Source organism: Eschrichtius robustus, chromosome 19 (genome assembly GCF_028021215.1).
Source record: "Eschrichtius robustus isolate mEscRob2 chromosome 19, mEscRob2.pri, whole genome shotgun sequence".
Taxonomy (NCBI): Eukaryota; Metazoa; Chordata; class Mammalia; order Artiodactyla; family Eschrichtiidae; genus Eschrichtius; species Eschrichtius robustus.
In genome coordinates, this window is record NC_090842.1 from 56,938,985 (window position 1) to 56,953,088 (window position 14,104).

A 14,104-nucleotide genomic window follows, 5' to 3' on the forward strand; every position below is an offset into this window, starting at 1 on the left:
GGGGGACACAGGGGAGGCACAGAGCGGGAGAACCTGCCCAGGTGAATCTGTATGTTTTGTCTGAGCACATTTCGTGAGTGAATCTGTCTGGGGATCTGAGCGGGGTGCCTGATCCACTACATCTAACGGGGGGGTTCAGTGTGGGGATCTGGGGTCTCTCTGCCCAGGTAGTGTGTCAACCGGATCAAGTGTTTCTAAAGATCGAGTCGATCTGACTGGGTGAATCCAACCTCATATATCTGACCAAGATATGCAGGAACCAACTGTGAGTATCTCAGGGTGTGAATCTGGCCGGGGTGTGGGCCCAGATATATACCTTGGGGTATGAATCCACACGAGTATGCCGGACTGTCAGTGTCTGACCTGGAGCCTCTCACGGTCTCGACGACAGGGTCTGTCAGTGTGTGACTCTGACCACATGTATGTGGATTGGGTGAAGCTGACAGGATAAATCTGACCAGGAGATCTGTCTGAGGGGAACTGCCCAGGACTATCTGGCCATGAATCTGTATGTATCTGCCTGGGGCTATGTCAGGGTCCTGATTCTACGTGGGTGTATCTGCCTAAGTGTGTCTCAGTGTAAATGTGATCAAGTGTCTCTAACCAGAGGAGTCTCTGTCTGAGGTTATGGGACCAGTTCTATCCGACCCTGTGTATTTCCCTGTTTAAAACCGTCTAGGGGCATCTGACCAGGTGTAACTCTCTAGGTCTCTCTGACCAGGGGGAGCTGAGAGAATCTACCTGACCAGGTGTTATCTAGCTGTGTAGCTTGGACAGGGTCAGCCACCCCAGTCTATCTGAGCGCATGAATCCTGAGAGGGTACTGGACGCAGGGTTTCCAACCACGTGTATCTGAGTCTCTACCACTTCAGTATGTGACCTGGTATATTTCAGTGTGTGAACGCCAAGATGTTTCTTTCACAGGAGATATCTGGGCTCAGGGGAGGCAGGGTGGTGCCTAAGCCCCACCGAGAAGAAGGCTCTTGTCTTAGAGGCCTGGGAACGGGGGAGGAGGGGAGACCCCTGCTATGCGGCCCATGCATGGATCAGTACTCACGACAGAAGTCCGGCCGCCTCCACTCGCCGAGCTGGGCCCCAGCGGCCTGGCAGGCTGCCACATAGGCGGCCACGGCAGGGCAGAGGCCTCCCGGATGGCCCTGAGCCTGGCAGGTGTCCAGCAAACAGGCCTGGAAGTACTGCGCGGGCGGCACGCGGCTGTGGCAAGGAACCAGCGGGCCGTCGGGGGCAGAGATCACGCCGCAGGCGTCCGGGCCGCCGAAGGGCTCCTGCTGCTCCTGCGTGCAGGGTTGCGGGCACGGCCCGGGCACGCACTCTTCGCAGCCCTTGGCGCCGCCCACTTGCCAGCCGCCCGGGTTCCCGCCCACCGCATTCAGGTCGTCTTTCGGGTTCTGGTTGTAGTTCCCGCACAGGCCACAAAGGGCGCCCGCGTACGCCGCCGGCACGCGCAGGCGCACGTTGTTGTCTCCGTCGAAAGCCAGCGAGATCATCGTGGCCGTGGTTACCACCACGTCGGCGCCGCTCAGGTGTGCGCGCAGGCGCGAGTCCAGCTGGAAGGGCAGCGCCACCAGCTTGCCGTCCACCTACAGGGTCGGGGTGGGAGTGGGGGTAGTGAACGTCGCAGGCACAGATTCGAATCCTGACTCCACTATCTAGTGGCGGGGGGTGGCGGGTAGGGTCCCTGTGCACGTGACCTCCCCCCTTGTAATTAGTAGTAGTACTAATAATGAGCGACTATAGGCACGATGTCACTGGCTCCTCACACTACCCTCTGAAGCAGGTACTGTTCTTAGACCCATTTTACAGAGGAATAAACTAAGGCTCAGAGACGGGGAAGCCACTACTCCAAGCCATCCAGCTCCAAGGCCTATACTCTCGATCCCTCCATCTGCCCTGTTAACCTGCGAAAGGCAATCAGAGTAGTGGCAGACCCCTAACTGTCCCAGGCAACTCCAAGGCTGGCACATGCTCTTGCCTGGCCCACTGACCCCTCACCTGCAGCTGTCGAGGCCGGCGGGCACTGAGGGTGAAGCTGTGGCCGTAGATGTGCAGGGTGACAGTGCGGGTGTGACTGACGGCCTGGCTGCCCCGGTGCTCATTGGCTACAATGACCGTGAAGTTCTCTACCCCCGGGGGTAGTCCGTGGCAGGGCATACTCAGCAGGTACTCGCAGGCGCCTTGGAAGTTGAAATGGTGTCCATCCAGGGTGATGTAATGGGGGTCACCCCAGGCCTTACACTCAGCTGTGCTGATAGGGTGGCAGCCATGCTGGCCTGAGGGCAGTAGGGCACACTCTTCACCTAGCCCACAGCTGGCAGGCTTGCAGACCAGTGAGCCACCGCCAGGCCCGCAGTGGCACCGCTGGGAGCAGGTGGCATCAGCCCAAAACTCGCTGCCTGCCTCGTGGTAGGTGCCGTTGGCCCAGCAGCCGCAGCCACCATCCAGGGGAACGCAGCGGTCGGCGCTCAACACGAAGCCTGAGTCGCACTGGCAGCCCTCGGCGCAGGGGCCCTCACATGGGGCAGGGGCGGTGGGGGGTGCAGGAGACGGGCAGCTGGCTGGGCAGGGTGGGCCGCAGAGCTCGTAGTGGCTGTTTTCTGGGCAGGAGAGCTCTGTGGGTGGATGAAGAAGCGGGAGGGAAAGAAAGGGAGAGAATGGTGTCAGGAGGTGGGGTCTGAGGATAGGGTAGGAGGAGACAGACAGAGACCACGAGAGACAGAGCAGGAGACAACGAAAGACCCAGAGACAGGGAGAGAGAGGATGAGAGACAATCAAAGGGAGACACAGAGACAAGCGCCAAGAGACTGAGAGACAAAAACAAAAACAGAAAGACAGAGAGAAAAAAACAAACAGACCCAGAAGGACTGGAGTGAAACCAAACCGGCCCCAAAGAGACAGGACCCCTGCCCCCAGCTTCTGCTCTGTCCCCCAACACTCACCGCAGCCGGCCTGTGTCCTCCAGTCCTTAATGACAATCCCAGCAGCCTGGCAGGCAGCGGCATAGGCAGCCAGAGCCTGGCAAAGTATGTCCTGGGCCCCACCGCCCAGGCAGACATCCAGAACGCAGCCCTTGAAGAAGCTATCAGGGGCCACGTGGGCGTGGCAGGCAGCGAAAGGGCCTCCGGAGCCAGGGGCCAGGGGTCCACAGAAGCCGGGGCCCCTGTACTCCTCCAGTCGGTCCTCGGTGCATGTTGGGCAGGACCCCTGACATTCATCCCAGCACAGTGGGTCCCAGCCTGGAACCCGCCAGCTGCCGCCCCAGATGGGTATGGAGGGAGCCAGCGTGCTGTTAGGGAAGGCCCGGTCGTTGCTGGGGTTACGGTCCATGTTCCCACAGAGCCCACACACCGCGCCGTGATAGCTGCTGGGCAGTGTCACCTCCACTCGCCAATCCCAGTCATAGCTGACCCGCAGCCCGAAGTTGGTGGCCAGCACCGCTCTCGATGCGCCCTGGGTGACTGAAAGCCGCCCACTGGCCACAGAGACAGGCAATGCCGTCAGCACGCCGTTCACCTGGGGGAAGAGGGGGAAGGGAGGCAAACACAGGTCACTGGAGATGCCGAGGCCCGGCTCTGGCCCCCTGCCTCCCTCGCTTGTCCTGCCGTGGCTGGGAGCTGCCAAGGCCTTCCCCATGACTGCTGGTCATATAGTCATTTGACAAACATTATGGACATCTGCTCTAGTCCAGGCCCTGGAGAATGAAAGCCCCCTCTGCTGCTTTTTCTGGGTTTCTCTTTTGATCTTTGTCTCCCTCCCTTATCTCTCTCTCTCTCTGTTTCTCTCCCTCTTTCTACATCTAGACCTATCTCTCTCTCTCTGGATTCTCTATGAGTTTCTCTCACTTTGTCTCTCTCTCTGGGGCCCCTCCCTTCTCTGTGTCTCTCTCACTTGTGCACTGTCTCTCTCTGCATCTGTGTGTGTGTGTGTGTGTGTGTGTGTGTGTGTGTGTGTGTGACATTCTCTCTCTGGGTCCATCTCTCTGGGTCTTTCTCTGGGTCTCATTCACCTAGTCCCTCCCTCTCTCATCATCTCCTGTGCATCTCTGTGTGTCTGGGCATTTCTTCCACTCACTCACCATCGTTTATTGAGGGCCTGCTCTGTTCCATACCTCATTCTCTCCCTGTGAGCTGCCATTAATCTGCATCTCCATTATTCTGGGCAGAAAGGGCAGTCCATCTCTCTCTCTCTCCATCTCTCTCAATTTCTCTTCATGTCGGAGGCTCTGGGCCTCTCATTTGTTCCCTCACAAACAATCAAGGGTGCTTACCTGGGTCAGATCCTCAGCTGAGCACTTTACATGCATCACCTCACTGTGGGGCAGGGCCTGCTATGATCCCCATTTCACAGATGAGGAAACTGAGGCCCACCAAGTCAAGTCATTTGCCCAACATCACACAGCTCATAAGGAGAGCCTGGATTCAAACCCGGATCTCTAAAAAGGCAAATTCTAAAACGGCAAAATTTAAGTCCTACATTAAAGCCCTTAACAAAGGGCTAGGCTCATTTAATTCCCGATAGAGGGGTGATGTTCTTGTTGTAATTATTATTGCTCTCGCTGCCATTTTGTTTCAGGCCTAAGTGAAGAGAGAGAGCACTGAGCTCCTAACTGTGGCTGGCAGGACCCTTCCCACCCTACCTGGGGGCTCAGGGGCCATCCTTACCCGGACTTTGCCAATCTCGCCTTTGTGGATGGAGATGTTGGTGTTGAGGGTGGTCACGGTAACCAGCCTCACGTAGGACACAGAAGGGTTGCCCCGGTTCTCATTCTTGGTGGTGACAGTGAAGGATGTCAGGCCCTGGGCACTGCTCCCTGGGCAGCTGGTTGATGCCAGCACATAGTTACAAGTGCCCTGGAAGTCAAAGTTCCAGCCATCGAAAGAGTGGTAGTGTGGGTCACCCCACAGCCAGCACGTGGCCTCGTAGTTGGGCACGCACACACCCTGGCCATTCTTCTCCTGGCATGTCTCCTGTGGCCGACACGTCACACCATGGCACGGGTCTGGGGGCAGAGGAGAGAGGACCTTGAGGGGCTGCCAAGCATACGACCAGCTACTTCCCAGCATCTGCCCCAGTCTGTGCGAGGGATACTGGCTCTAAGAGCAACTGGGGGTGAGACCAGATTCCAGGTTCCTCCCATCTGAGATGCAGGCCCTACAGTCTGCCATTTCTGAGACCAGGCCCTGGGCACCCCTCCACGTCTGAAACTCTGTGTCCAAGACCCTGTCAAAGGTCCCCACATCTGAGACCCAGGCCCTGCTGTTTGTTGTCTGAGACCCAGGCCCCAAGGTCCTTGCAGCCAAGACACAGGTCCTAGGGTCCCTACATCTGACACCCAGGCTCTGGGGTCCCCTTGCTTGAGATCTTAGCCCCAGAGGACCGAGGTCTGAGACCAGAGACACAGGAGTCCCTGTGTCTGTGATGCCAGCCCTGTGAGCATCCATGAGAACATCTACAGCCCAGGGTTCTCTGTGTCCAAGACCTCGGGCCCGGGTTCCCCCATACCTGAGCTCCCAGCCTCCTGGGGGCCACCACACCTGAGACCCAGGTCCTGGAGGTCTCTGTGCTCAAGACCAAGGTACTGCAGGAACTTTCTGGTGATAAACTAACCCCAGAGGTCCCACCATTTGAGACCCTGACCCCGGGGTCCCTGTATCTAAGTCTCATAGCCTGGCAATCCCTCTGTGCAAGATTCTATCTCCCTGGGGTTGCTGTGCCTAAGACCCTGGCCTTGGGGGATCTCATTTCTCAGGCCCTACCTCCGAGGGTCTCTTTGTCCAAGACTGTTCCTAGGGCCACTGAATCTGTGAACCCAGCTTTTGGAACCCCTGTGCCCAAGACCCCAGCCTTAAAACTTCCTTCTCTCTCCCCCCTGTGCCAGTTTTCAGTTGACTGCCCCTTAGCTCCAAATCCACCAATAAAGTTAGGCTTTGTCAGCAGAGGGCGCTGGAGGGTCACGGCAGGAGGAAGGGGCTGCTCTGCTTCCAGTGGGCTTTGCTCTCCAGGCTCCAGGTGGCAAGCAGGGCCAGCAGCCTGGGGGACACCCACTCGGTGAGGTTCACTGGCCCCAGCTGGTTTCCCAGGGAGTCACTCAGGCACCCCGGCAGGTGGCTTCCCAATGAGTTTTGCCAGCACCCCAGTGGGGGTTTTCCCACCTTCCAGCTCAGGCTGCACAGCCTCTCTGCCACCCTGCAATGAGACCTGCCTCTCAGCCGTGGAGCGGGGGCCGTCTTCCCAATTCCTCCCTTCCTTAGGTGCTCTGCTGTAACCTTTGGGGGCAGGGGCTGCTCCCTACATCTGCTCTTCCTGTGTTCGTCGGCGTTCTTTTTATCCCTTAGTAGTCAATCCCTATTACAAGCAAAGAATTCTATTAAACTTTCCCTATTTAAGCTACTGTGTGGCTTCTGTCTCCTGTTGGACTCTGACCAAGATACTCTGGTCCCTGGGAGTCCCTGATATCCTGCCCATCAGCCCTGAGATCTCAGTCAATTCTGGAGGTATATCCCTTTATCCTCAGGAATAAGGGAATTATTCTGTGCCCTCCACCCCGAGAAGTCAGTCCTGTGGGGTGGCTTTGTGGCTTAGACTTAATCCTGAGGGGTGTCCCCTGCCTGAGAGTGTGTCTCTATAAATCCTGATCTTCCACTTGAGGTGGGTCCTGTATTCAAGACCCTGGCTTTGGTGGGGTCTCTGCCTTAGACCTCAGGACTCTGCTTTCTGTCCCTGTGGGTCCCAGTCTCCTCTACCCCTGGGGGATGGTGTCTGAAACCCTAAGCCTAAACCCGCATACCAGTCGCCAGCAAACTATACACTTCCAGCTTCTGGTTTCTGTAAATAAAATTTCATTGGAGCCACACCCCTTCACTTACAAAGTCCACAGCTGATTTCATGCTGCAAAGGCAGAGCTGAGTAGTTGTGACCGAGACCGTATGGCCTGCAAGTTTAAATATTTACCATCTGGCCCTTTAGAGAAAAAGTTTGCCGGTCCCTGCCTTATACCGAGGGTCTCTGCCATCTGCCCTGGGAAACCTATCCCTGAGGGTTCCCACAGCCTGGTTTCCACCATAAGAGTCCCTGCCTTCCACGCTGGAGAGCTACTGCTCCTGGCCCTGGGAATCCCAGCCTAGGGGTCCCCAGGTCTGAGACTTCAATCGTTAGTCCTCTGTGCCTCCCACCATGAAGAGCCAGGTCACATCACCCTCAGCTCCAGAGTCCCTGTCCTCTGTTACCGCAGCCACACCGGCCCTGGCCCCAACCCAGCACCTTTGTTGACGCAGCTCAGGACGCCTCCCGAGGGCTGGCACAGCTGCCCTGGATTGCAGCTGTGGTCCTGGCACAGCAGGCCTTTTCCGGCATGGCACACGCACTGCTGCTGGCAGTTGTCAATGAGTACAGTCTGCCCCAGCTGTGGGGACAGAGGACACAGCTATCAGGGCGGGAGCTGACTCTGGCAACTTTGGTGTTCCGGGCATAAAGGGGTCTGGAGGACATAAAAGGGACATCTTCCAGCAGGGTGGCCCCTTGTCTAAGGCACAGCATGGCCTTGGGGCCCAATTTATTCATTCATTCAGTTTCATTCATTTACTCACTCATTTGTTTATTCCAAAATAGCTACTAAATGTCTGCTGTATGGGAGAAACATAGGAATTAAGGGCAAAGGCTCTAGAGCAGATTGCCTGGGTCTGAAGCCTGTTTCTGCTGTTTCCAAGTTACACCACTCTGCTTAAATTACTTAGCCTCGTTATGCCTCAGTTTCCTCATCTGTAAGTTTCAGGTAATAATGGCACCAACTTATGAAAGTATAACTGAGTTAATAATACATATAAAGTACAGATGAAATGAAAAAGGATTTCCTTTAAATATCCAGAATGGAGAGGAAACGGGGGTAGCGATGAAATAAGACTGGGAAAATGTTGATTATTTTTGAGGCTGAGTGATGGGTACATGGAGATTTATTATACTGTTCTCTTGACTTTTGCCTGTGTGAAAATTTTTATAATAAAAAGTTTATACATAACATTATATTAAAAGTATATATATTACATATAAATAAATAAATTCATATATATTGTACATACAGCACTTAAAGCAGTAACCGGCACATAGTAAGCACCATATACCTGTTTGCTGTAGTGCTATTATTATTCGTATGAGGAGGTAAACAGAGAGGGTTCCTGCCCTCACAGAGCTCTCAGACCTTTGAGGGAGACAAACTTTAGATAAACACACACTCAAATCAAAGGAAAAGGAGTAAGTCTCAGAGAGTGGGAGAGGGAAGCAGAGGGAGTTAGCCTCTGGTATCACAGAGACGAAATCTAGACCTGGATACAAAGCCGAAACTTGACCTGGGGAGCCAGGGGATGGTTTCAGGTTGCAGGACCTATGGTCATATTTGGAAGGGTCTTACCTGCTACCTTGGGGATGGTAGACCAGAGGGAGCAAAAGTGAGGGCTGGGAGGGAGCCAGCTGGGAGAGGACAAACTTGGACCACGGTGGGGCCATGGCGAGGGGAAGAGGAGTGGGTGGGAGAGACGTTCAGGAGGCCAAGCGGACAGGCTGTGGGGCTAATGGGCAGTGGGAGGGGGGTCCAGCTTGCAGTCCTCCGCTCTGCCCAGGATGACCAGGTCCCTACCTCGTAGTAGACACCGTCGTGGTAGCAGCCGCATTCCTGGATGGGCACGCAGGCTTGGCCGTCGTTGAGGAAGCCGGAGTCACACTGGCAGCCCTCGGCACAGCTATCCGGGCACTGCGGGGGGGCACTGAGTGCCCAGCAGCCCAGGGAGCAGGTGTCTGCACAGAGCTCGTAGTGGCTGTTAGGGGGGCACTGCATCGCTGCAAAGAGGGCGTGCGGGTCAGAGCCCCTGGGAGTGAGAGGCTGCAGGGCCCAGGGTCTGCCCCTTCTGTGCCTCTACCTCCCCCTCTCTCTGCCCCTCACTCACGACAGAAAGATTCGGTCCTCCAGGGTTCGACGTGGCCTCCAGCTGCCTGGCAAGCACTCACATAGGCATGAACGTTGCTGCAGAGAATGCTCTCGTTCCCGCCACCCACACAGAGATCAAAGACACAATCTTTCAAGGGACCCTGGGGATCCACCAGCTTGTGGCAGGCAGCCAGCGGCCCCGTGGGGCTGGTGAGGAGCCCACAGAACTGCTGCTGCTCGTATTTCTCCTGCAGCTCAGGTTTACACTCCAGCTCTGTGTCACAGCTTCCGCCAGGCTTGCAGGTGGGCGCGCAGGGAGAGCCCGGCACTGCCTCCTCCCAGGAGCTGCCGAACTCATTGGAGCTGCCTGCCTGTGAGCCGTCGGGCTTCTGGAAGTCGTCCTTGGGGTTGCCATTGTAGTTCCCACACAGGCCACACAGCTGCTGGTAGTAGTTGCCTGGGATGGTGACCCGCACATTGTACACGAGGTCGTAGGCCACGCGCAGGCCAAAGTCAGTCTCGATCACAACGTCTGAGCCATGCTGGGAGGCGCGGACCCGGCCCTCGGCCAGCACCACGGGCAGCCTCTTGTCCACACCATTCACCTGGGAGGTGGGAGATGCCGTGCTTCAGAGGGTACACTTCGAGAGGTCAGACCCTAGATCAAGCCCCTGCCTGACACTGAAGATCTGTGTGACTCACCTCTCTGGGTCTTAGTTTCCATATTTGTAAAATGGGCCTAATAATAGGGTCTTGTAGTTGGTTGAATGGTGGTTCCCCAAAGATATGTCCATCTAGAACCTCAGAATATGACCTTATTTGGAATAAGGGTCTTTGCAGATGTAATTAGGGTAAAGATCTTGAGATGGGATCGTCCTGGATTAGGGTGGGCCCTATATCTAATGACAAGTGTCCTTAAAAGAGCCAGAAGAGGAGAAGAAACAGGGACACACAGGGGAAAAGGCCATGTGAAAACGAAGACAGGGACTGGAGTGATGCGGCCACAAGCCAAGAACACCTGGAACCACCAGACGCTGCAAGAGGAAAGGGAGGATTCTCCCCCAGAGCCTTTGGAGGCGGTGCATCTCTTTCCAACACTTTGATTTTGGACTTCTGGCCTCCACAACTGTGAGAAAACAAATTTCTGTTGTTTTAAGCCACCAAGTTGGTGGTAACTTGTGACAGCAGCCTCAGGAAACGAATACAGGTCTCAATGTAATAACACCCTTATGAAAGCAGGGACCAGGAGGGAGGGGAAGATGGAGTGGAAGGGGTGGGAGAGATGTCCGGAGGGGATAATCAAGGGGCAGGGAGGTGGAGACTGAGCCACATGGGAGAAGGTCTCGGTCCCCAAGGCCTCCTCCCTCCTTGGTTCCGCACTGTAGCCTCTGACGGGCACCTCCTCTCCTTGCGGACCCCATGCCTCCCACATCAGCTCGGAGCTCTGTGCCCCCTGCCCCTGGCCTGAGTGCTGCACGTGCTCCACCCACAGATCACCCTCTAGCCCAGGCCCCTTCCCTTCACGTCCCACCCCTGCTCTCACCGTGACCTTCCGCTGCCTCTGCTCCAGCCGCAGGGTGAAGTTGGCCACCTGGACCGTGATCGCCCTGGTCACGCTGACTTTCCCATTGCCCCAGGCCACGTTCTCCTGCAGGACGGCAAACTGGGCCAGGCCAGGCCGGGTCCCGCAGGTCCGAGCCAGCGTGTACACACAGGTGCCCATGAAGTCGAAGCGGCGGCCGTCGAAGGTGGTGTAATGCGGGTCTCCCGATGCCTGGCAGGTGGCAGAACCCACGGCCACACAGCCCAGGACGCCACCGGACGGCTTGCAGGCCTCGTGTGGGCCACAGCTGGAGGGCTCACAGGACACCAGGCCACCCTCCTCACAGCGGCAAAGGGAATTGCACCCCGACCCCGGGTGGAAGGTCTGGCCGGGCGGGTGGTAGGTGCCCTGGTACACGCAGCCACAGGAGGGCAGCGGCACGCAGGACTCACCGTTGAGCACGAAGCCCTCATCACACACGCAGCCCTCTTTGCAGTCGAAGCCACAGCCCCCAGGCACCGGGAGGTCTCCGCAGGACAGCGGGCAGCCGTAGGAACACGCCTCGTAGTGACTGTGGGGCGGGCAGCTCAGGGCTGCAGGGAGAGCGGCCATCAGCATCAAGAATCCCTGCTCCCCGGGGACACCGTGGACCTCCCCCCCACACACACGCATGCACACACACATGCTCACACACACTCACACATATAAGCGGTCCAGCGGCAAGGAGACCCTCCTCTGTTCAGTGGGGCCTGGCAAACATTGTATCACAGTTAATCTACTCCTGATAATTAAGATACTATTCCAATTTAACGGTGGTCTGGGTTTATCTGTAATGTCTTTAATGACCTTATTCAAGTTGGTAACAAGTTGTGGATCTGTGGTACATATTTTAACCATGCAAATGCGTGTGTGTGTGTGTGTAATCTATGCAGTGTATTTGTGAATGCAGTATTTTTAGCTTCTTCACTCTATAGCAGTAATGTAGTAGTAGTGGTAGTAGTAGTAATTCTATAGTAAATTAAAATATTTGGCCAGGGTGGTAAAGAAACAACTAAAAAAGAATCCCTGTTTCTCTCTCCAAACTCCAGTCATCCCAGATTATAAAACAGGTGGTTTCCTCACAAAAAAAAACCCAAAAAAAAAAACCCCTAAAACTGAACCCAATCAAGCCTCTATCTGTACCATCCAATACGATAGCCACACGTGGCCATTTAAATGTAAGTTAATTAAAATTAAGTAAAATTGAAGATTTAGTTCCTTGGTCACACTAGCTCGATTTCAAGTGCCCAATAGCCACACGTGACTAGTGGTGACCAGATGGGACAGCTTAGGTATAGAACCTTTCCACCATCACCAGAGTTCCACTGGACAGCACCATTATAGATCTAATATCCAGTTTACAAGAGAATCAGGGGACAGAGGGACAAATTAAATACACTGTGAAGAAGCAACTAGCCAAATCCAGAAAGTAGGAAATTCTGTAGAATAAATGACCTGTTTTTTCCATGAACAAAGGAAGGGGTGGATAGAGGGATAGACGTGTGATAAAGCAAGTATAGTAAAACACAGATTGTAGAATCTAGATGGTAAGTATATGTGCGTTCACTGTAAAATTCTTTCAACTTTTTTGTATATTTGAAAATTTTCATAATAATATGATGGGGAAAAAAAGGAGGGGGCTATTACAGGATAAAAATGAATACAGAAAAATCAACCCAGTGCAGTGTGGATTTGGTCTGGATCCTCATTCAATTAAAGTGAAAAAAAACACATTTTTTAGACAATTGGGGAAATTCGAACCCAGGTTGGGTTTTAGAGGATGTTAAAGAATTAGTGTTATTTTTATTGTTGGTAATAACAGCACTGTGGTCATGTTGCTTAAAAGTCCTATCTGCTGGAGATGTTTACTAAAGTATTTGTGGCAAAATTCATGTCTAGAATTTGCTTTAAAATATTTCCACAAAATAAAAAAAGAAAGGGGCGGTGGTGGAGGAGATAGAGGAATGAGAATAGCAAAATATCCACAAGAGCTGAAGCTGGTGCTGGGCACATGGGTTCAGGCACCGCCCAGGCCTCCCTCTGCCTGGTGTCTGAGTCCTCACAACCCAGTCTTCTAGAACTTCCAAGGGGTCCAAGGGAAAGAGTAGTTTTAAGGAAATAAGAGATTCTCAATTATTACAGAGGCCATAGAATGCAACAATTAACTGTACAAATTCAGGAGCCAACCGGCCTGGGCTCAAATCACGCTGCCCTGCGGTGTGACCCCAGGCAAGTTACTTAGTATCTCTGCGGTTCCATTTCCTTGATGATCCCACCTCACAGGGTGGTGGTGAGGATGAAATGAGAGCTGTTAAGCCCTTAGAACAGAACCTGCCCAATGGGAAGTGTGCCACACAAGTCCTGGCTCTAATTATGCAAGTCCTTCCTAAAACGATCAGCCTGAGAACGCACCTCTGGTGGAGTTGCATCTGCTTTCCCACCGTCCCTTTTGCAAGTGTGCTTCTCCCACTTTACAGAAGAGAACAGTCCCGAATCTTAAAACAGTGTGCTGCTGTGGGGATGTGAAAACTTCCAGGGACACGAAGGGACAATTTCAAATATTACCATAAGCATGGAGACAATGGATGACAAATCATTACTGGTAACAAATCAGTTCCAGCTCTGCTCCCGACGAAACAGAAGGAGGGCCTCATAGAATCAGCTGCTCAGAAGTCATAAAAAGTAAGTTTTGTGGCATCTCTCAGTGTGACTAACTTCCCTGCAACTCAAAAGGGGTTCAAAGAACGGACTGACGTTGCTCTAGCAGAACTCCTGCCACTTCCACCCACTTAGTAATATCATATTTACAAAATGAAAAATAGAATTGATGCTACACCCTGTCTCCTTCCAACAACAGACGTGAACTATTGGGGGGAAAACCCCATCCATCTCATTAAGAGATGTCTTTCCAATACGTGTTTAATATTTTTTATCAGTTGTGTACTAACGAGACTTGCGATGATAACTCACTCTATCTTTTTTTTTTTTTAACACTTAGAGTCTATGGTCTCAGGCATTTCTAAAACTTATTAAATGTTGCTCACTCATGCATATGTTTGTGGCAGAGATGTATGATGGGGATTGTGACAGACTGACACTGGCCACCCTTTACTCTGGGTTTGGCCATGGTACTGACTTTGGCCAATGGGACATTAGCAAATGTGACGTCAAGCAGAGGCCTGGAGTGTGCTTGCCCGCTGGGGGCTGTCCGCCCTTGCTGCTCTTAGGAACCTTGAGACCACTGTGTGAAGAAGCCTGTGCTAGCCGGCTGGAAGATGAGACCAAGCAGAGCAGAGACAAGCAGTCCTGACTGAGGTCCTCCAAACCAACCAGCCTGACAACTGCCAGATGTGCAGGCAGGGATCCTTAGGAGCTCATCTCTGAATGACAGCTGCCAAATGGGAATCAGACCTGGGGCCACCAGATGTATTCAGCCAACTTACAAATATTAACTGCATCTGTGACTTCCTAGCTGTCATGATCCCAGGCATGTAACAACCTTTCTGAGCCTCTGTTTCCTCATCTGTTAAATGGGTATAACCACAGCCCCTACCTCATGGGGCTGTTATAAGAATTCAATGACTTAA

The 14,104-nt window shown here is 53.7% G+C and overlaps 1 protein-coding gene across 1 annotated transcript in view; it reads right to left on the reverse strand.

The window, feature by feature from the left end:
* Positions 1-14,104, reverse strand: part of FCGBP (Fc gamma binding protein) — a 45,152-nt gene that overhangs the window by 9,659 nt on the left and 21,389 nt on the right. The window contains exons 7-14 of the mRNA XM_068528314.1: positions 10,479-11,071; positions 8,955-9,540; positions 8,648-8,847; positions 7,279-7,420; positions 4,680-5,017; positions 2,958-3,531; positions 2,014-2,630; positions 1,058-1,601 (exon numbers count right to left, since the gene is read on the reverse strand). Coding sequence (XP_068384415.1) covers positions 1,058-1,601; positions 2,014-2,630; positions 2,958-3,531; positions 4,680-5,017; positions 7,279-7,420; positions 8,648-8,847; positions 8,955-9,540; positions 10,479-11,071 — 3,594 coding nt within the window. The remainder of the gene's footprint in view (positions 1-1,057; positions 1,602-2,013; positions 2,631-2,957; positions 3,532-4,679; positions 5,018-7,278; positions 7,421-8,647; positions 8,848-8,954; positions 9,541-10,478; positions 11,072-14,104) is intronic.